Source organism: Myodes glareolus, chromosome 7 (genome assembly GCF_982192425.1).
Source record: "Myodes glareolus chromosome 7, mMyoGla1.1, whole genome shotgun sequence".
NCBI classification, from domain to species: domain Eukaryota; kingdom Metazoa; phylum Chordata; class Mammalia; order Rodentia; family Cricetidae; genus Myodes; species Myodes glareolus.
Genome location: NC_142032.1, coordinates 3,907,081 through 3,929,752, shown reverse-complemented (window position 1 = coordinate 3,929,752; position 22,672 = coordinate 3,907,081). Strand labels below are relative to the sequence as shown.

At 41.4% G+C, this 22,672-nt stretch overlaps 1 protein-coding gene across 1 annotated transcript in view; it reads left to right on the top strand.

Annotated features, from left to right (window-relative positions):
- The window catches only part of Atrnl1 (attractin like 1), a 542,404-nt gene that overhangs the window by 113,976 nt on the left and 405,756 nt on the right, over nt 1-22,672 (top strand). Inside the window, exon 20 of the mRNA XM_048424018.3 lies at nt 18,720-18,813. Coding sequence (XP_048279975.3) covers nt 18,720-18,813 — 94 coding nt within the window. The remainder of the gene's footprint in view (nt 1-18,719; nt 18,814-22,672) is intronic.

The following is a 22,672-nucleotide window of genomic DNA, read 5'->3' as shown; positions in this document are numbered from 1 at the left end:
ATGCATACTTATTATAAGAAATTTAGTAAAAGTGCATATAACTTATTTATTTAAGTGATCACTGCAGATACTTATGTTCTTGTAGGAGATTGGAGTAATTGACAGTTATAGACGATTCCTGAGCAGGTGAGACTTCTACCACTGTTTACAAATAAAGCCGTTTTGACTGGACTCTTCACGCCAGCACGGTTTCTCTTTTCATCTTATTGTAGTTGTAGCCCCTGCTTTCCTTTGCCAACTTCATACACTCTCTTTAAACCCACGAAGTCCACCCGTGCTACAGCGTGTGTGCGGCTGTGGAACCGTCCAGTGGGTGCACAGTTGAAGTAAACTGATTCTCCCTCCCTTGCTGCCATTAGTTGCAGGTGTCTCCCCAGCAAGGGGCAGGGCTCCAGGGCCCTTTTTCAACTGTCTTGATCTTAGACTGGTCATATGCATGCAGTTGAGCTGCGGTGGGTTTGTGAGTACTGCCTTCCTGCCGCAAGTGGAAAATATTGTTTGACAGCCATCGTCTACCACAGCTGCTTTTATAGTCTTTCCAACACCTCTCCTGTGTAAATCCTGAACCTCGTGGGGCGGGTGACAATGTCTTTGTCCATCCAGCACGGAGCACTGTGTAGATCCAGAACCTTGTGGAGCGGGTGACAATGTCGCTGTCCCAGGGCTGAGCACTGTGTAGATCCAGAACCTTGTGGGGCGGGTGACAATGTCGCTGTCCCAGGGCTGAGCACTGCAGTCTCGCATGCTCTGCACCTTGACCAGCCGCGAGTCTCTGTTAATTGCCATCTGCAGTAGGAAGCTCTTCTGACGACAGCTGAGATCTTACTAGCCATTGGTCTAGTAGACCAGATATGTATATGGAGTGCAGTTTAATACTGTGTCCATTTAGCAGAATGCTGGCAGTAACTTCTTTCCTAGAGTTTATGACTCAGTCAGCTAATGGTTCTTGGCCCAGTAACTAGGTCTGAATTTTGTCTTGTAGAGTAGACCTTCAGTCCAATAGGTTAATTATTGCCAGAACATGTCAGTATTGTCAGTGGACATGCCTTGCTGGCCAGATGAGTACCAGTTTGATCTGTCCGTGTCCCTGTGGCTCACGGATGTGGTGTCCTCGGTAGTGTCTCACCATCTAGTTCTGGAGCGTAATGAGGAAGTTTTTCACAGTTTTTGAGAGAAGAATGTTCCAGACAAAACTACCAGCTCTGATAAATCTCCTTAGAAATAGTGAGAGAAAGGGAAATACTCATCGTGAATTGATGGGGGAGAATAGGTCTGGAGACGCGGGAGCACGAGAGGGAACGCGGTGTCGTGTGGGAGATGTAAGAACTCTGACATCCACTCTGAGTTGAAGACCCACTGACACTTTGGCATGAAGGTGTGACAGAGAAAACCTCCTGAAAAACAGGGTCATTTTAGGTACTGTTTTCTAAGTAAGCAGTCAAGGTTCCACGTCCAGTGAGCAGGTTATTGTGATGGTGAGAGAAGGTGGAGGCTGAGGCCAGGCGGTGTGAGAGGCGGTGTAAAAGCATTAGAGTTGATGTGGGGTGTAGAAGAGAGGCCTTCAACCTGGCCGCAGTTAGAAAAGATGGAAATGGAAAACAATTAGTTTGGCTACATTGTTTCAAATACCGCTAGACTTCAGCGTGGAGATGTTGACGGGGTCCTGAGAGGCGGAGGGGTGGCCTTCTGGGAGAGTCCCGAGGTGGTAGCTTCTAGTATGTACATTGTGTGCAAAGTCACGGTGCTGGTGGTGATCATCAGGAGAGTCAGGAGAAAGAGAAGACCAAAGACTGGGTCTCGAGCCAGAGAGGAGGAGAGCTTGGTACAGGAGGGCACCAAGAAAGGAGTGGGGACGGTGGAGCTGGAGGGAAAGCAGAGGGTGTGAGGTTTTTAAGTTCATGTGTGAGAGATTGATCCAGGCTCAGTCAGTGAATGGGATTCTTGGATTTAGCAAGATTTAAGGGTCCATTTGCAAAATACAGTTTTCCTACAGGAAATGAGTGGAAATATTCTTATTTGGGATTTAAAGAGCAGAGGATGTCATAGATGAACTATCCAAAATTTAAAAAAAGAATCTGTATCATATTAAGGTTTGGGGTGTGTAAGGTTTCAGGGCCTGCATGCAGTAGAGGAGCGCATGAGATGCAGTCAGCTGTACCAGGCTGTGGAATTCAGATCAAGAGGAGGGGGAGGAACTGGCTACTGAACTGTGCTTATCTGTCTGTTGATGGTGATGTTTTCAGTCCAAGCCCTGTGGTGTGTGGCTGGTGCGCTCACCATTACGGACTTTAGTTTGAGTGGTTCTCACCAGTTCTGGATCAAATCCCAGGAGTGAATTGCTGGGTTGTGGTAGTTTGATGTTCATGGGTTTTGGTTTTGGTTTTGATTTTATGTTTTTGGTTTGTCAAGACACAGCGTTTCTCTGTAGCTTTGGAGCCTGTACCAGAACTTGCTGTGTAGACCAGGCTGTCCTTGAACTCACAGAGATCCATGTACCTCTGCCTCCTGAGTGCTGGGATAAAGGTGTCCACCACCACCCGGGCTTGTCTTTAATTTGTGTTTTAATAGCATTGCGTGGGATTTATTTTAACTCTTTAAGTGGATGTGATGGCAGAACCAAGTGCACTTACAGGGTCGCATTTTCTTCCAGATTTTTTCCTCTTGTAAATGAAACCTCTCTGTCTACCACTAGCCACTGCTCTGCACTGCCCCGCACCGCCCACTGCCCCGCACCGCCCACTGCCCCGCACCGCCCACTGCCCCGCACCGCCCACTGCCCCGCACCGCCCACTGCCCCGCACCTCCCACTGCCCCGCACCGCCCACTGCCCCGCACCTCCCACTGCCCCGCACCTCCCACTGCCCCGCACCGCCCACTGCCCCGCACCTCCCACTGCCCCGCACCGCCCACTGACCCGCATCTCCCACTGCCCCGCACCGCCCACTGCCCCGCACCGCCCACTGCTCTGCACCCCTCTTTCCATCTTATTAATTATTTATACAGTATTCTGTCTGAATGTCTTCTGCAGGCCAGAAGAGGGCACCAGATCTCATTACAGATGGTTGTGAGCCACCATGTGGTTACTGGGAATTGAACTCAGGACCTCTGGAGGAGCAGTCAGTGCTCTTAACCTCTGAGGCATCTCTCCAGCCCTCCCTCTTTCCATCTTAAGACCTGTGGCCACCACAGAATGCTGAGTTTGACTAGGTCCCTCCTATGAGTAGAATCACAGTTTTGGTTCTTTGTTTTTTAGGCTAAACAACATTCTGCTATCTGTTTAAGCTACATTTTTATCTCTCCTGTCCATTCTTTGAGAGATACTTGAATACATCTACATTTGAATATTTTGAGTAACATGTACTATGTATGTGGGCGTATAAATACCTGTTTGAGTCTCTGTGCCATTGTTTGTTTGTGCTATTGCTATTGTGTTTCTGGAGATATTATTTTCAGAGCTTTGGTCTATTTTTAATAATGGGCTTGTTTTGTTGTTATTCCTTCCCCCCAAATTATAAGACATTTTTATAATAATCTTATAAGACTGCGATTATCAGATATTTTCTTCTATATTGTAGATTATCTTTTTTTAAAAAAATCATAATATCCTTTAAAATATAAAAGTTTTGAGGTTCAGCATCTACCCCATCTGTGACCTGCTGGAGTGTCAGGTGCCTGGTCCTGTGGAACTTTCGCAGTGGGATCTCCATGACTCGGGAAGTAGCAGGATGTTGGGTGGGATGTTGGTGGGGTCCAGTATTGATGATGTTCCAAAGCCAGAGCCACGGACCTGACCAACAACACATTACACCATGAGCATTTGCAAGTAAAGCCGTATGGATAGGAGGGTAAACTGCATGACACACTTCCATGACACGGCTCCCGGTACCGAGATGGATGGAGAGGTGATGAATCAAAGTTCATTTTTATTTTATTTTCATTTTTTTTTTTTTTTAGCTTTCTTGCCGGGATGCCCTACAAGTCAAGAACTGAGAAACTGTGCCATATTTTTTCCTTTTTTGGTAAAACTAAATAGATAAATATGTTATTTTCAAAGATTTGAGAATAAATTTTCAGGGGTTAAAAAGATGCTCAGTGGTTAGGGACACCCTCTGTTCTTCCAGGGGGTAGGGACACCCTCTGTTCCTCCAGGGGGTAGGGACACCCTCTGTTCCTCCAGGGGGTAGGGACACCCTCTGCTCCTCCCTGTGTTTGGTTCCTAGTACCTGTGTCAGGTGACTCACAGCCTCCTGTAACTCTAGCTCCCAGGTATCTGACATCATCTCTTGGCCTCCAAGTGCACATGCACACACACAGTACAGACAGACACACGTATACATACACAGACACAGATATAGACATGCACACATACACATACAGACAGACACACATATACATACATAGACACAGATATAGACATGCACACATACACATACAGACAGACATACGTATACGTACATAGACACAAATATAGACATGCACACATACACATACAGACAGACATACGTATACATACATAGACACAGATATAGACATACACACATACACATACAGACAGACACACGTATACGTACATAGACACAGATATAGACATGCGCACAGAGTCACAGACACATAAGTCTCTCACATACACACAGATATACACAATCACACACACTAACAGATGCATAAATTAGAATACTGAATATTTAAAAATAAAATACAAAAATATCTGATGTCTTAAATTATGTTTTAATTTTTAAAATATTTTCTCATACAATATATTGATCATATTGATGAAGTCTACTGTATGTAGATTTTCTGTTTTGTAATTAAAAACAAATACTTATTTTTATCTTATTTGCATGAACGTTCTGCCTGAGTGTACAGTGTTACACGTTTGCAGTACCCCGTAGAGACCAGAAGGGGGTGTTATACCCCTTGGGACTGGAGTTACAGATGTTTAAGCTACCATGTGGGTGCTGGGAATCAAACCGGGGTCCTTTGGAAGGGCAGCCAGTGATCTTACCCACTGAGTCATTTCTCCAGCCTTAGTTGGTTGCACTTTTGTCATATATCAGAATGTATATGATTGATTCTACAAACTTTTGCCAATATGGGCAAAAAGAACACTTCACTTTAGAATAGCTATGAAATAATTTAAATAGTTATGAAGATTTTATATTTTTAGCAGGCAGGGGACTTTGAGAAATATGTTTCCCTTTGGGGATAGTATTCTACTAGATTTAAAACTAGTTCAATTATTCCAAATTAATTTCTGTTACTGACATGGCACATCTGGCAAGCTAAGACACAGTAAATAGAAAATTAAATGGAATGAAGGATTGATGCCTATCTTATCATTGTTATAGATTTTTATGAACTTTAAATAATCCTTAACTTTTTTTTAGGTCTTAAAAGGTGGCACAATGATATCTTGTTGTTTGTGATCTATCAAAATAACTGATCTTCTTAATGGTCACATTAGTTACCTAACGAGTAAACACCATGTCACATTGGGAAATTATGTTTTGATGACTAAAATTAAAATTTAAAAAGCCAGAAAGCATGCATTTATTGCCATGTTCTGGGCCCTGAGCGTGGATCCTCTAGCAGAGTGGAATGTGCTCTGAGCCCTGAGCCATCTCTCCAGGTCCTTAAGGCTTCTTTTAGAAGCTTAACCTCTGAAAACCGGTCCGTCCTACATTGTCAATGCTACATAGATAGATTTGGGTAATTTTATGATTGTTTTTAGATTCTAGCATTTATAGTTAATTGCTGTAATTAAAGATTAAACATGCTTTCTTAGAATCTTGTATGTGTATTTGTAGATTTATATTAGATTACGTGTCTATAGCCATTGTTAGCTTTAGTAGAATACAGTGTTGTTAAGAGTTTGAATTTTGAGTTGGGCAGCACTTGGGAGGTAGAGGCAGGTGGATCTCTGTGAGTTCAAGGCCAGCATAGTCTACAGAGCTAGTTCCAGGGCAGCCAAGACCATACAAAGAAACCCTGTATTGAAAACAAACAACAACAACAACAAAAATAGTTTGAATTTTGGTACCGTATTGCTTTCCACTATCACATTGGGTAAATGTAGTTCCCATTTTCCTTATTAGCAAAGTGAAGCTATGTTATATTGATACAACAAATCTTCAGTGTGTGTGTGCACGTGTGCTCACATGTATATATTTGCAGGCTCACATGTGTTTGAGGGTGGTATGGATATTGTATGCACGTCAGAGTGGTTACCTCACTTGTTCCTCAGTCTGCTGTTTTTGAGGCATTATCTCTGACCTGAACTCCCCAGCTGCTGTGTTGGCTTGCCAGGGAGCATCAGGGATCTGCGTTCTCTCCCTGCCCAGCTCTAAGGTTGCAAATGAATGCTAGAATTCCCAGATTTAAAAATATTTATTTGTTATTCTTGTATGTGTGTGCATGCACATGTATGTATGTGTGCACGTTTACAGGTGTAACATGAAGGGGCTGGCTTGTTGGGGTTTCCGTCCCGCCCGGTACCCCACAACCGGCAAATCCCAAAGAGAAATCACACATAGGATTCCATAAGGTTATAAACTGATTGGCCCATTAGGTCAGGCTACTTATTAGTTCTTATGACTTATTTTAACCCATTATTCTAATCTATGATAGCCATATGGCTTCGTACCTTTCTCAGCTGAGCAAGTTACTTGCTGCCTCTTCGGTGGTCTGCGCAGGAGTGGAAGAGGGAGCTTCCTAGCATACTCCCAGTCTCTTTGCTCCACCTCTACTTCCTGTCTGACTTTCCTGCCTATACTGCCTGCCTGGCCAATCAGCGTTTTATTAAAATATGATTGACAGAATACAGATAATTCTCCCGCACCATTTCCCTCTTTTTTTTTTTTAAACAAAGGAAAATACCCATAGTCCATTTGTTGGGAATGTGGGCGTAGTATTTCAGGCTACTTCCTGCTGGTTGGGGGCGCTGATGATCTTATGGGGACCTAAAGAAAATTTAGAGTTATAATCAAGTTCTGACTGGAGTATCCTGTGAGTCTTGATCATCTCAGGCAGCAGTCTTGAACCTGTTCTGGATGAAGAACTCAGACATCTGGGCCATCTGTTCCTGTCAGAGATTTCTCAGGTGGCCTCCCTTGATCAAAGCTGATTTTTCTTAACTCAGAATGAATCCATAGCCTCTCATTTTCTGTGGAAACAAAAGCAAAATCTCTTCTCCAAAATACAAAATAACATACCTTTTGACTTCAGTTTTGAAGCCAAGGTATTTTCAAAATGCCTATCTTGGGTTAGTTCAGCAGCATTTATAAACAAAAGTCTTTTAGCAGCTGTTGCTCCTTCCTCAGCATTCAAACAATTCAAAGAGAGCATAATAGCATACAGAATCAAGATTCTTTGTATATTTTCCATCTTTATTTTAACCTCTATTTCTTTTATTTTTACTTTTACTTTTTGAGACAGGTTCTCTGTATATCTTTGTCCTGGAATAACTCTGTAGACCAGGCTGTACTTGAACTCACAGAAATCATTCTGTCTCTGCTTCCCCAGTGCTGGGATTAAAGGTGTGTGCTACAACACCTTGAACTCACAGAAATCTGTCTGTCTCTGCCTCCCAGGCTTTGGGATTGAAGGTGTGTACCACCACACCCAACTACACTCTTTCTTTTTACTTTTAGAACTTTAACTTTGATCCTGCATATATTTTTAACACACTGTAAACCATTAAGAGGTTTTCTTCCTCTTTGAATCTCTCTTTACTGTATAGCTCTCTTTTTCTGATCACATGAGCCTTTAATTTACTAAGCAATATCGGTAGGACTAAAGCCCTGGCTTTGACAGCTAGATCCAGCCCATTCCTTAGCTTTCCAGCCTCATGGCTGAGATACCAGCAGAAGCCATTTTTCCTGCCACAACTCTATGACGTTTCAAGGTCTTTGCTAGTAAGCAAGTCGCAGCATTCTGCTCACAGACCACACTCAGTCGGACTGCTTGCCTGCAAGAGTCAGAGTTTGTCCTGGCAGGACAACCCAGAAAGTCAGCATTTTAAAACAACAGTGCAACTTTTTTCCTGCTATGGCTGAAAGCCGAAAACCATGCATTCAGCTTTTCACCAACACCGTTTAAGTGTTTTGTGGCAGGACCTCTTAATGAGCTACAAAGTTTTGCAGCTAAAGCTGAGTCAGGAAGCCTCTCTTAGATGAGAGCATTTGCTTGCCTCTAGCAAGCAGAGCAGACCTGAGAAATTGCTGCTACCAAGAAAACATGCTTTACTCTATTCTTTCCCAAACTTTCTCAAGCTTTCTGTGGATTCAGTTATCCACATCTGGGCGCCATATGTAACATGAGGGGGCCGGCTTGTTGGGGTTTCTGTCCCGCCCGGTACCCCACAGCCCGCAAGCCCCCAAAGGAAATTACACACAGGACTCCTTAAGATTATAAACTGATTGGCCCATTAGGTCAGGCTACTTATTAGTTCTTATGACTTATCTTAACCCATTATTCTAATCTATGTTAGCCATATGGCTCCGTACCTTTCTCAGCTGGGCAAGTTACTTGCTGCCTCTTCGGTGGTCTGCGCAGGAGTGGAAGAGGGAGCTTCCTAGCATACTCCCAGTCTCTTTGCTCCACCTCTACTTTCTGTCGGACTTTCCTGCCTATACTGCCTCCCTGGCCAATCAGCATTTTATTAAAATATGATTGACAGAATACAGATAATTCTCCTGCACCATACAGGGGTGGGAACATGCATGTCATGGTACCATGGTACATGTGTGCAAGTTAGTGAACAATTTTTAAACAGTAATACATTTATTGTCTGAGAATTTCATATGTTTGTATATTTTGATTATATAGCCCCCATTCACCCTTTCCATGTTCCCTTGGGTCCCCCATTGCCATGACAGCTTGATGTCTTTTTCACTTTTCTCCTGTCTGTCTCCCACGGTGTGCATGAGTCGCTCATGTGTTCATGGGTGTGGAGTCGCTCACGTGTTCATGGGTGGGGAGTCGCTCACGTGTTCATGGGTGGGGAGTCGCTCACGTGTTCATGGGTGTGGAGTCGCTCACGTGTTCATGGGTGTGGAGTCGCTCACGTGTTCATGGGTGTGGAGTTGCTCATGTGTTCATGGGTGTGGAGTAGCTCATGTGTTCATGGGTGTGGAGTCGCTTCTTTCCTTGCTCTCTAGCCTTGCCGAAGGATGCAGGCCCCCTGGCCTGTGCAGCTCAAGTCATTCACCACAGACTCATCTTTTTCATGCATGACTTTTGGGGCTTGAACTTTGGTTTTTGTGTTGCAAGCACTGGGCCGACTGAGCTTCTTTCCACCCTCTTGAGAGAGATTCTCTTGAATACTAACCCTGAATCTTGCTCCTGTGGCGAAATTGTGCTGGTCACCATTCACAACATTGGTAGGTTTTAGTATGTTAATAAAATTGAGTAACACAGGTGGACATGGTGGCACACATCTGTTATCTCAACACTGGGTGCTGCCAACACAGGAGAACCATGTATTCAAGGCTACATACTATGTTCAAGGCAGCTGTGAGTTAAGTCGTGAGAGACATCACCTCAGGAAACAAACAATTAGAGCAAGGGTGGGGCTTTGGCTGAAAGGCACAGCTTCTGCTCAGCATGGCCAGTGCGGAGCAGACCACCCCAAAATTATTTCACAGGAAAATACTTTTTAAACCAAATTTGGCGATTTATTATTATGAAAACATCTCTTATATTCAAAGAGACTGAAGCTTTCACTAGATTGTATAACCAGAGTTAATAATGTATACACCTTGAGGCCATTTAGGACTACTGTCTTACTGTGTAAAAAAGTTTGTTTGCTTGTCCTCTCCTAAGAGAACTACGTTCAACCAACCTATTTAAATTGGATTCTCATGCAGTTAACCTACCACCAATGTGAACGCACGGCTGTAAGTTTGTTCTGTTTCTCAGGGTTTCACTGTGCTGTCCTGGCTGTCCTGCACCTCTCTGTGTAGCTCAGGCTGTCCTCACACTCACAGATATCCTTTTGTGACCTTCCTGTGAGATTTGGGTTAAAGTCATGGCTACGTAACTATGTCATTAACTACTCTTCCATGCCGCTGCCTTCAAATACTGTGTGCGTGTGTGTAGCTATGAGAGTAAATCGGCAAATGGGTTGAAAGCATCCTTATAAAGTGAATATCTGACAGAAGCATGGAAGACAACACATGGACATTGCTTGATAGCCTTTGTTTGTTATCTGAGGCGATGGGGGCAGCTGGAGTTAGTGACTTTGTCCCTTGAAAACTCTGTTAAAGATGTGTAAAGTGTCCCTCATTCCTTCCCCCATGTGATGCTTTCTACCCTGTTCAATAAACACCATGCAGAAACCTTTGTAGGACTCAGACATAATGGCAGGGACAGATCAGACAAGGCAGCATCCAACAGGCACAGAGTCAGACCCATACAACAGACAGAAAATGACAGAAGACACAGGGAGGCATAGAATTCTAGTCTGGGCTTACTCTTAGTTGAATTCCTCCAAGGGGAAGTGCTTTTAAATTTCATTTCCTTAATGGGACACTGACATATTTTGAGACTCTGAAGTTATAATTAATATATTCAAAGTGATGCGTTTTTGGTATACCTTTAAAAATATTCTCTCGAAACTGACTTATAAATTGCAGTAGAAGAAAATAGTGACTTTTTCTGGAGTTAGCACCAAGTGCACCCACTGCAGTTCTTTACAAGGAAGAATTATCTTGACATTGTCACATCGTGATTGAATGCCTACTGACTGCCACCAAGTATGTTATAACTTAAATTTACAAACATTATGGAACACTGTCATTGTATTATGAGTAAAACAGATGATAGAATAAGGGGGAAAGAGATTTATTCTGATTGAGTGCTCTGGGAAATTCCATTCCAGAGATAATTTAGTGGTCCCTTGATAGCTGAGGACAGTGTGTTAATCTATTCTTCAGTTTCCTATAGTCATTACGGGTAGCATGCTTTTCATTGTAATTCTTTCTTCACATAAAGCAGCTAAGTATGTTATTAGCCATAAAATAGCTGACTAGATTTCATATGCTTATTTATTTATAAAATATAAGTACAAAAAGAAAATACTTTTCCCGTCTTGTATGACTAATAGTTTTGCTTCTTCTATTCTTCATATTCTTTTGGCTAAATTTATTACAAAATACTTAATGGATTTGACTTGTATTACGAATAAGTTCTCTTAGTGGTGCACTCAAGTTTGGTTTTAATAAAGTTTCATCTGCAAAACTTACTTTATTTTTTTTTGGTGTCCTCTTAGTTTCTATAGTAATTAACTTACAGAAACATTTAATATATGATAAACACTCTAGAGTATGACAGTAGCATTTTTAAGCCTGGGGTAGAATGCAGGTCAGTACCACTTTGCTATTAGGATGAGGAGGTCTTTTTGTTCATCAGAAACCAGCACAGACGTATCTGGCGGGAGCGGCAGACGTCACAAAGCCAGCACGGCTGCACGGCAAAGACCCAGCAGGGCCAGGCCACACGATGGCCATGGTGCCGCCTGTGGAGTTCATCTCCACCTTTGCGCACTTGGGAGACTTTTAATATTTGTTCAATTTGTGGATATTGGATTGATGGAAAATTTCTTATGAATTATTTATGCCTTCTCCCAGGAGTGCTATTTCTAAGTAGTATGTCCAGGATAGTCCTGAGCACTCTACCCCTCTCCCCCTGCGCTTTTGGGAGATATCCTCACCTTCTTGAAGGTCTTCCTTATGCTTTTGGGAGATATCCTCACCTACTTGAAGGTCTTCCTTACGCTTTTGGGAGATATCCTCACCTACTTGAAGGTCTTCCTTACGCTTTGGGGGTTGTAACCCACATAAAGAAGCCAGAGGTCTCTTTATGGGCTGTGAGATATTCTTGAAACATCTGTCACTCTACTTGTGCAGGAACAAGATAATCAAAACAAAGTCAATGTAAACAGGTTACTGAGATTCAGTGGGCTGAAGGAGTTGCCCACAGATAAGGACACAAGTCTCTTCCCACTGCACACCCGGCAGAGACGTGGCATAGACAGCAACAAAGTTAGATGAGCTGAGGGTACCTCTGCCCTACAGAGACTTTCGTGGAGGAGCAAAGAACGGAGCGGGAAGAGGATGGAAGAACGAGCTGTCAGGACCTCCCTTTCTGAGAACAGTTAGCACATGCAGAGCCTCCGTGGTGTCCTAGGACCAAGGACAACAGAATGCCAGGATTAGACATCTAGACAGATTCTATAAATATATAAAACACAGACATTATAATAATAGCTGCAGCAGCTTTGTTCTGGGGATTTTTCCTGGGCACTCTGACCATTAAAAATTAATAATACACTGCTTGGGATGTGGCGTTATGCCCGACTTGAAGATTTTGTTTTGGTTCTAGCATTCTTGAAGCAACCAGAGCTACCAGCCTGAGAACAGGCTGTCATATACCTCTAGATTCTTAAAAACTGGGTTATGGGGTTAATGAGTAACAATGATAACTCTTTATCAATGATGTCAAAATGAGAGAAAATGATTGAAAATGATAACTGTTCTGTCATAGTTCATTATGACTAAAACATGAGCAAGAGGAAGTGATATACATGTCCCAACACAAAAATGATATGATCTGTGTTTTGGAACAACATGAATGTATCCTTACTTACTGAATTCTGTATAAATAAAGAAGCTCTCTGACTGCTAGTCAGTCAGGCTGCAAGGTTCTTCTGACCATCATGGCCTGGTTTACTTCCTTCCCTCACCAACTCATTACGTCCCCAGCAGGGACTGCTGTCTCCAAGGGAATGTGTTTCTTCTCTGTCCATCTCTCCTAAAAGGAAACTAAGGAGTGTCCCATGTTTGTTTCCTTCCTAGGGTCTCTCTTCCTAGTGATATTTTCTTACTCAGGGTTGCTTTTCCTACTTTTATTTGCAAAAAGTTCCATTTTCCTTCTTTTTTTTAACTTTAAGTAGACATTCGATTCAACTTGGACAAATCTAGTGATCTTCCCCTTTAGGTATGATTCTCCGAACTGTATTTGTCTCTGTAATGTGGAGCTCAGGTTCACCAGGTTTGATAATGGCGTATGTCACTTTTCGTGCTCTCTTTTCATGGGTAGTTTTTACTGCCTCGACTTTGGAAAACAATGGCTTTGGGGCAGAAAAAGTCAAATACTTGTCTGTTTGGGACTAGATAGAAATAATTTCATCTAGTGGATCAACATTTTTCTTTTATTTCTTTCGATATGATATTTAACCATATTATAATATATTGCTTGAAATTTTATGTTATAAGAATTTGGTACTATCTATATTTTAAAAAATTACTTTCTATATTATATCTTAATAATAAACATGATTTTCGGGGTAGGGAGGAAGCTCAGTAAGTGAAGTGCTTGAAGGCCTAGTTGGCTCCTTGGAACTCGTGTAAAGGCAGACAGTGTTGAGGTATGTTGTCTTTAGTACCAGTGCTGTGGAAGGGAGGTGGGCAGGTCCCTTGGTCTCACTGCCCAGCCACCCTCACCTACCTGGAGAGGTTCAGGCCATTGAAGACTATGAAAATCTCAAAGGTATTTGGTGCCTGAAGAACAACACTTGAGTATCCTGTGCTCTCATCTACACACACACACACATGCACATGCACACATTCACACCTGTCCTCTCATCTACACACACATGCACACAGACACACACATGCACACCTGTGCTCTCATCTACACACACACACACACACGCACATGCACACATGCACACCTGTCCTCTCATCTACACACACACACACACACAGACACACACATGCACACCTGTGCTCTCATCTACACACACACACACACAGACACACACATGCACACCTGTGCTCTCATCTACACACACACACACATGCACACCTGTCCTCTCATCTACACACACACGCACACAGACACACACATGCACACCTGTGCTCTCATCCACACACACACACAGACACACACATGCACACCTGTGCTCTCATCTACACACACGCACATGCACACGTACACATGCACACCTGTCCTCTCATCTACACAGACACACCCCTCTGCCTCCCCCACAATTACATAAGATTTAGTTGTACACCCAGTGAGCAGTCTAGATTATTTTATTAGCTGGCTTGACACTTGTTTCTTTGTTTTCTGGTGAACATATTCACACAAGGTCTAATACTCATTCTTGAATTAGTTGCAAAACTGAATTCAATGACATTATTGTTTAAAAGTACTTTAGGCTGATGTTAACAAATCCATGATTATTTTTCCCTTGTCTTATGTCCCATCTGAACACGATTCTTTACCTACCTCTCAGGATACTTGGTCCCTCCTTTATAATTTATTTCTTTGATTTAGGAAGTTAACCTTCATGGTCCTTCCTCTTCTGTTGCTATTAAATGTTGCAAATCATTTGACATGATGTCAGATTCCCTTAAACCTTTGTTAATTTAATACAGAGCTCCATTCTCCACATATAAATACACATATCTCTCTGGTTGTAACCCCCTTTATACTTGATTTGCAGGAAAAGAGGAACAGCTTTATTCTGAAAGTAGTTCAAGAGATTTTATTTTAATTTCTGAAATTTTTATTGTCCAAAATTGTTACACGGGTGACTATTTCCAGACTCTTTTGTTACACAGGTAACTATTTCCAGATTCTTTAGGAATATGTTCCCGGCCTCTGTGCTGTGATTCCAACCATACTCTTTAACTTTCAAATCCATGTTTTCCATGTGTCAGACACTTTTCATATTCTCTGTAGTTGACATGTTTTTCATAGGTCAAGCCTCCTGCATCATCCTCAAGTTTATTTCATATTGTTGGTCATTTTTTATGACTGAAAGAGGATGTGAATAAGTAAATAATTTCACTCCAATGCATTACAGGGAAAATCAGCAACACAGGGAATCTTGAGCAAGTCAGACAAAATTACCAGTTTGAAGAATTTGGCAACATGACAGAAAAAAAAAATCAGCCAGTAATGTTTGTTTGCTTGAATGGATAGATTGTACTGCCTAGTTCCTGTCTGAACATGCCCAGGTTTCCAATCACAGGGTTATTCAAGTGTCCATAGCCAGTTCTCTGCAGAATTGTGTCTGGAGGAATGGGTGTGCATGTTTTTTAGTGGGTTCATCAGAAGCCAGATGTGCACTCTTACCCACACACCAGCAACCAGATGTGCACCCTTATCCACACACCAGCAGCCAGATGAGCATTCCTACCCACACACCAGCAGCCAGATGTGCATTCTTACCCACAGACTTTCAGCCTGATGTGCACCCTTATTCACACACCAGCAGCCAGATGTGCACTCCTTCACACACTAGCAGCCAGATGTGCACTCTACCCACAGCTGGGCTGAACGAGATAAAGATTCATGACTGTCTGTGGCACTGCACCCGAGACACTATTTACAATGACACAACAGGCAGACCTTCCCTTATTGTGCCCAAACAGATTACTCACTGGAGAGCAGATGAAGCTGAGATTTGGGGTTTTTCTTCGTCTCAAGGCTAGCAAGACTGACAAACTGGAAGAGCCTATTTCAAGTGTGAATGACAGAACTTTGAATTATGTGGTCGTTTATATTTTTATCTAATGTAAAATTTTACCATATTAGATGTGAAATCGGTAAGATACATGACATTTCACTAAGCATAATTAGCACAGAAGAAAGCAAAAGAGATTAAATGGCATGGTCTCCAAACCTCCAGAAGCTGTTGTTTTGTGGAAAATGACTGCTTGGTTTTGTGTTTCTACAGTGTGCTCTTTGTAACTCGGCTGAACAGCCCTTCCACCTCCTTCTTTACCCTCATTGTTTAGTTCTGCTATAAGTTGCTACTGCAGCTTTATATTCATGGGGACAGAAATACATGTGACTATGTCATGTCCCTCTGGTGTGTATATAGGCTATAAAATCATTGCCAAATAAAATTTCCCAAACCAAAGGCCACAGCATGATGGTGTCATAGGTGCTTATTCAGCAGAAAACAGTGGTCTCGAATGCTGACAACACAGAATAGTATGGAAACTGCCGTGAAGTATAAATTTAAACAATTGCATTTAGGTGCGTTTGTGCTGCTTTACTCTGAAGCCTAATACACAGGGGAATTCTTGCAAAATGAGCTCACATAAAAGGTATTTTAATATGTTTTTTCAGAAATTATTAAAGTAACTATTCAAAGATAGTTTTTTTAAAAAAGAAAATCTGCAAGAGTTCTAAGAAAAACTATAATGCTTTTCCAGGAAGGATAAATAAAATCCAAGTTCTAAAATATTAATATACATTAATTTTAGTATTCATTGAAATATGCCTCAATATTTATCTTAAATTGTTCAGATTATGTTAAGAATGTTTATTCTTCTTTCCAACAGTTGCATATTAACCATATATCTTGGTATTTCTTTATCATTAATGATATTCTTTATTCCTTGTTTCACATTTTATCTTTCATTTGCTGATTTCTCAAATACCATATTTACATACTAAATTATACAAAATTAAGGGAAATATGCAAATTTTGTATGACTTTATATGTAAAATGTATTAGTGAATCTCTTTTAGTAAATATCAGATGTTTGGGACTATTCTAATACAAAATTTACTGCATACCTATACCTAACAAGTATGTAATGACTAGTATATTAATAATCTGTTTTCCAAAGTCATAAAACGTTTTATATTTTATAATGTCGTCAAAAGCAAAACTTTTAAGACAGCCTTAGTAAGATATAACAAAGATGCAATGGAAGTTGCTGTCTTCCCAAGCACAACCCGGTGAGTTTTAGTATTGACAGAAATGGGTCCTCGTGATTGCAGTCTGATTTGGCAGAATTTTCATCACCCCCTCTACAGAAACAAAAGAACAAAATCATAACTGGAAAACAAACAAAACACCCTCTCCTATTAGCAGCGTCCCCCTTACTGTCCTGCTCCCCTTCTCCCTGGCAATTAGAAATCCATTATCAGTATAGGTTGAATTATTCTTGAAATTTTCATGTAAGATGTTTTAAAGACTCATTAGGTTTAAGTTTAATCATGTATGAGAAGTGTTAACTTTTATTGTCAAATAATATTACTTTGACATATCATGTCAAAATAGTTATTAGTTAATGGACATTTGAGCTATCTTTCAGTTTCTAAGTTGTGAAGTATGTTATAAGCACTCATTTGCATATTGTTGGAAGAAATATTTTATTCATCATTTTCTACCTTGCTAGCACTAGGTTGGCTCTGTCATCTGCTCATTCTACATTGACTGTGTTGATTCACTCCAGACACGCAGTGGGACACATTTGCGTTTTCAGTAGTCATCCATCACAGTTCTCTACGTCTTTGCCGTTGTTTGCCTTTTAAAATTAAAGACACTGGGTGACGACATTTTTATCTACACGTAAGAAGTTGGGAGACTTCTTATACAAGACAGAGAGACAGGCAGAGATAGAGGTGTATGCGCACGCACAGAACAGCAGTTGCATCAAGGAATGTAATCTCTGAAATCCTGCTCCTGTGTAATTATTTTTCTTGCAAGGCTGTACCTCCTAAACATAACCTTCTACACTGTCTTCTCAGCGGGAGAGAAGTGTTCAAATTCGTGAGCCCACCGGGGACATTTCTTATTTAAATCACAGCAGTGTCAAAATAATTGCCCAAACAATGTCAGAAATACTTACTCTTTTTGTTTCGGGATCTCAAACCATAAATCTAGACCTTACTCCTTTGGGTGCTCTCTGTGGCTGGTGTTCAGGCTCCAGCCGTTCCTGCCCTGTGCCTGTCTGGCTGTCTCAGCTCCTGGGCGTGCTGGGTTGGTCTCATATGGTCTGAGTTTACTGTGCAGCTTCAGTGATGATTTCAGGGCTGATCACTTTGCTTTAGATAAACAACTGGCGGGGGGGACTGTTTTCCTGGGGAAGCCTCTTTCTCCCACTTCCAATATTTCCTAGTTGCCTGTTTGTTTAGGTCCCATGAATGTTTCTTGTTTTATGTTAGTCCATCTCTTGGTGTCTTCATTGTTGCTTAGGTCTTGTTTAGGCAGCTGTGTTAGAAAATAATGAAGAGAAAATTGGGATTTTTGTTCCTACAACTAAACTAATTGTGTCATTGTGCAGTGCAATGTTTAATTTAGTATTCTGAAGTAGTAATCCTGAGAATAATCTCAAGGGGTTGGAGGTGTGCACCGTGTGTTCTCCTTTCACATGAGGGGTTGGAGGTGTGCACCGTGTGTTCACTTCACACTTGGGATTGAAGGTGTGCACCGTGTGTTCTCCTCACATGAGGGGTAGGAGGTGCGCACCGTGTGTTCTCCTCACATGAGGGGTTGGAGGTGTGCACCGTGTGTTCTCCTTTCACATGAGGGGTTGGAGGTGTGCACCGTGTGTTCACTTCACACTTGGGATTGAAGGTGTGCACCGTGTGTTCTCCTCACATGAGGGGTAGGAGGTGCCCACCGTGTGTTCTCCTCACATGAGGGGTTGGAGGTGCGCACCACTACACCTGCTATCTATCTTTTTGAACACTTAGGTCATGAATCTGATGTATCAGATCGCAAACAGAAGCACAAAGGAGAATAAGAAGTACTTAGGTGCAGGATAGATGCAGGACATTCCTGGGGATTGTAAAGAGTTTTGCAAAGTTTTCACATTAAGTGAAAAAAATAGCTTATATGACATGAGGAAATAGCCTCATAAAATATGATAATAATACTTAATAATATGTTGATTTCTGACTTACAGCTTGCACATGCAGTGGCCATGCGAATATCTGTCATCTGCACACAGGGAAATGTTTCTGCACAACTAAAGGAATAAAAGGTGACCAGTGCCAGTTGTGAGTACAAAGAATTATATTTTGGACATCTATGGATTTTGTGCTATCTGACTAATTTTTATTTTTTTAATATTAGCTTTGCATTAATTAAGCTTACGTTATTGTAAGCTGTTTTCATTCACACATTATCAAATCTTTTGAGAAAATAAATGTTTAAATGTGACAGTTTCCTAGAGGCTTAGAGCAGAGGCTGTAGAGTGACTGCAGAGAGAACACGGCACCACGACTGACATGTCTGTGAGTCTGGGGCGCACACTCAGGTCACTGCTGAGTGATTTAACCCACCAGTCTTCCTTTTCTCTAGAGTTCCGTACACAGGAACCAGTATCTTGCTCTCAGTACTTCATGAATGACTTTCTTCTATCGTTTGTCTAGTTATTCTAAATATTTATTACCTCCCAAATGTGATTTTAAAAGACAATACATTTAAATTATTATTTTTTTCTTTAGCTTTGTTCATGTACATTACATTAAAATCAGATTTGTAAGGTTCCATATTAACTAGTTACAAATGCATGCTTATTTTTCATGAATATTTATTTGAGAAAAATCATGTTTACATTACATTAATTATGTAATTGTTAGAAATTTAGTAAAGAGTTCTCTAAACTATATTTAAGATTTATATCTAAAGAATCTCTTAACAATATAACAGATAACAATAACAGATAACAATATTTGCTTGTTTTTATTTGATGTCATGGAGAGAGATGGAAAGAATATTGTCCTACCCCTTGTAATTGACTAAAGAAAGAAAAGCCTTGTTAAAACAGAAATCCTTGACCCTCACCTTGTTTATTGATTGAACAAACAGACTTTATAAAATACAAATCAGATAACTGAAACTCAAGACATAGGTAAAATAATGATCAAAGGAAAAAGAAGAAAGAAAGAAAATGCAAGTACTGCAGGTAGACATGCAGCAGCAATTTTGGTTTCTGTTGCATGATTTTTTACTCTTGTTTTTTTGGGGGGCCCACCACCCACCTCCCAAGTAAATCACACAAAGAGGCTTATTCTTAGTTATGAATGCCTGGCCTTAGCTTGGCTTGTTTCTTGCCAGTTTTTCTTAAATTAACAAAACATAAAGCAATCTGTATAAATGGATGCAAAGTAGTCATATTGTCATGGTAATGACAATTCTCAGTCTAACCTTTTCCCAGGATAATTGGTACTGAAAAATGGTAACTTTAAAACAAAAGCCACTACTGAACCCAATAGACTTTTTTCCCATGCAAGAGACACAGATGGCCAATAAACACTTCACAAAGCATTGATCTCCTTAGCCATCAGGAAAATGTAAGAGTCCAGCTCACTCCAGTCAAGGTAGCTATCATCCGAGAAACTTATGACGGCAGATGCTGGCTGGCAAGAATGTGAAGAAAAAGGAACCCTATTTGCTGATGACAGGGAGTGTAAACTTGTGTAGCCATGAAGGAAATTGGTGAGGAAGTTCCTCATAAAACTACCATTAGAGCCGTCATATAACCCAGCTGTTCTGTTCTTGGGTGGGTACCTGAAGGACTACGTTACCCACGCTTCCACATCGATGTTCACTGTTCACTGTATCTAGGAAATGGGACAGCCCAGATGGATGGATAAATCAAATACGACACACATACACAATGGAGTTTTATACAACCATAAAGAAAAACTGAATCCTGACATTTTAAGGAAAATAGATGCAACTAGAAATCACTATGCTCAGTGAAATAAGCCAGACTCTTTTAAACATAAAGCAAAGAAAACTAGTTTACAATCCCAGAGAGCAGAGACAACAATGAGGAGCCTAAGAGAAGCAGACACAGATCTAATCTACATGGGAAGTGGAAAAAGACAAGATCTCCTGAGTAAATTGGGAGCATGGGGACCATGGGAAAGGGTAGAGGGAGGAAGAAGGGAGAGGAGCAGAGAAAAACGTAGAGCTCAACAAAATCAACAAAAAAATTTTAAAAAGAAAAGAAGTAAGCCAGACTCAAACGGACCAAATCTCCTTGGGCTCTCTTACGTGTGTGCCTAAGTTTTAAATTATATGTGTGTGTGTACTTATAGGCACATATGTTTATTTATCAAGTATAAGGTGGTTTTCTTGATGATAGTAAAGCTAGTCATTTCTTCCTAGTGCATCCAGGTGATGTAAGATTGCTAATGCCCAAATGGGTGGTTAGCCTTCTGCCAGAGCGGTGGATTCTGGGAATCATTACTCTCCTTCCACTGTGGGCTGCAAGGATTGAGTTGAGGTCAGCAGGCTTGCCCAGCAAGTGCTTTTACCCTCAGTGCCATGTTGCAGTCCCCAAAGAGGGGATTTTCTGCTCTTAAGGCTGCCTGCTGTCACCCCTATGAACAACCCTCTGTTGAGAGGATCCCCTCTTCAGTACCTCCTGTTTGGATAAGTGGCTCTGGATAAGTGGGACTGTCATGAGGAGAGTTCAGGATCAGATGTCTGTAAGCTGTCACTGAATGCCAGAGTGCTGGTGGTAGGTGGGTTGGTGACTGTCCTGATGTGCTGGAGTGATCCCTGAACAGCATAGCTGTGGTCCGTATATCTTGGGGAGAAGCAGCCGTGTTTATATGTAATGCTAACATGTTAAAGTACGAAGCCTAGAAATTGTAAGACTTGTAAACATGGTTGGCTTTTGTTGGATGCCATAACACTTAGAAGGAAGCACCTTTCGGGATCTCAGGGCCTGGGTGAACACCAGTAATGAATGTGGGAGGGCCCAGTGCATTGTGGTTGGGGATCCCTCTGATGGAGGTCCCAGTTTCTATGAAGGAGCAGGCTGAGCAAGCCAGGAGAGCAAGCTAATAAGCAGCATCCCTTCATGGTCTCTGCATCAGCTCCTGCCTCCAGGTTTGGGATCTATTTGAGTTCCCGACTTCCTTCCATGATGAATAGGGATTTGGAAGTGTAAGCTTATAAACCCTTTCTTCCCTAAGTTGCTTTTTGGCCATGGTGCTTGGTCACAGTAACACAACACTCAGCCACTTTGACGTGGCCATTGATGTCCTTGTTCAGCTCATTTTGAGCAGTCATTTGGATGACTTTTTGGGTGAAGCATTTGACTTTAGGAGGAGACCCAGACTCACAGCAAACTCCCTGATCCATTCCCTTTCACTGTGTTCCCTGCTTACACTGGCTCTGGTACATTTATTTTATAAAATTTATTTTGGAACGGTATTTCAAGAATTAGAATTATAGAATTAGAAACTGAAGGCCTAGAATTATGCAATTAAACACTGTATGTAGGTCTGGCACCAATAGTCATTTCAATTTTATTCTAAAAATTGGACACAAAACTTTCTCTGCTTCGCTATTAGTTTTGAAGTATTTAAGTTAGAGTTCTTGTGTTTGAGTCTTCATTTTTGATAATCTAGTGACAGCTCAAGAGTTCTAACTCTTGATTTAAATCATATTAGTCTATTCTGTTTAAGTCTATTGGTCTAGAGAAAAACATTTCTCAACACAACTGAGTGTGTGTGTGTGTGTGCATTGACGAGAGAGATATGCATATGTGATATATACATGTGTTTGTTCATGTGTGTGCTCACATGAGAATGGGTGTGTGTGGAATACATATGTTTATGTAGGCCAGAGGCTGATCATAGATGTATTCTGAGGATTACTTTTTAAAAATAAAGGCTCATTGTTGTCTAAGATAGGGAAATGTTTTAATTTCAGATAATACTACAAAGAAGAAACTAGGGTCTTATGAATGCTGTGGCTTTTCCTCTTCTTAAAAATGACTCTCAAGAACTTGCTGTCTGTCCTGTGTGTTAATGTTCTCTCCCCCAGCCCAGGTCATTCCTGCCCTGGTCAGTCTGTCAGAGTCTGTCTGTCCTGTGTGCTGATGCACTTACA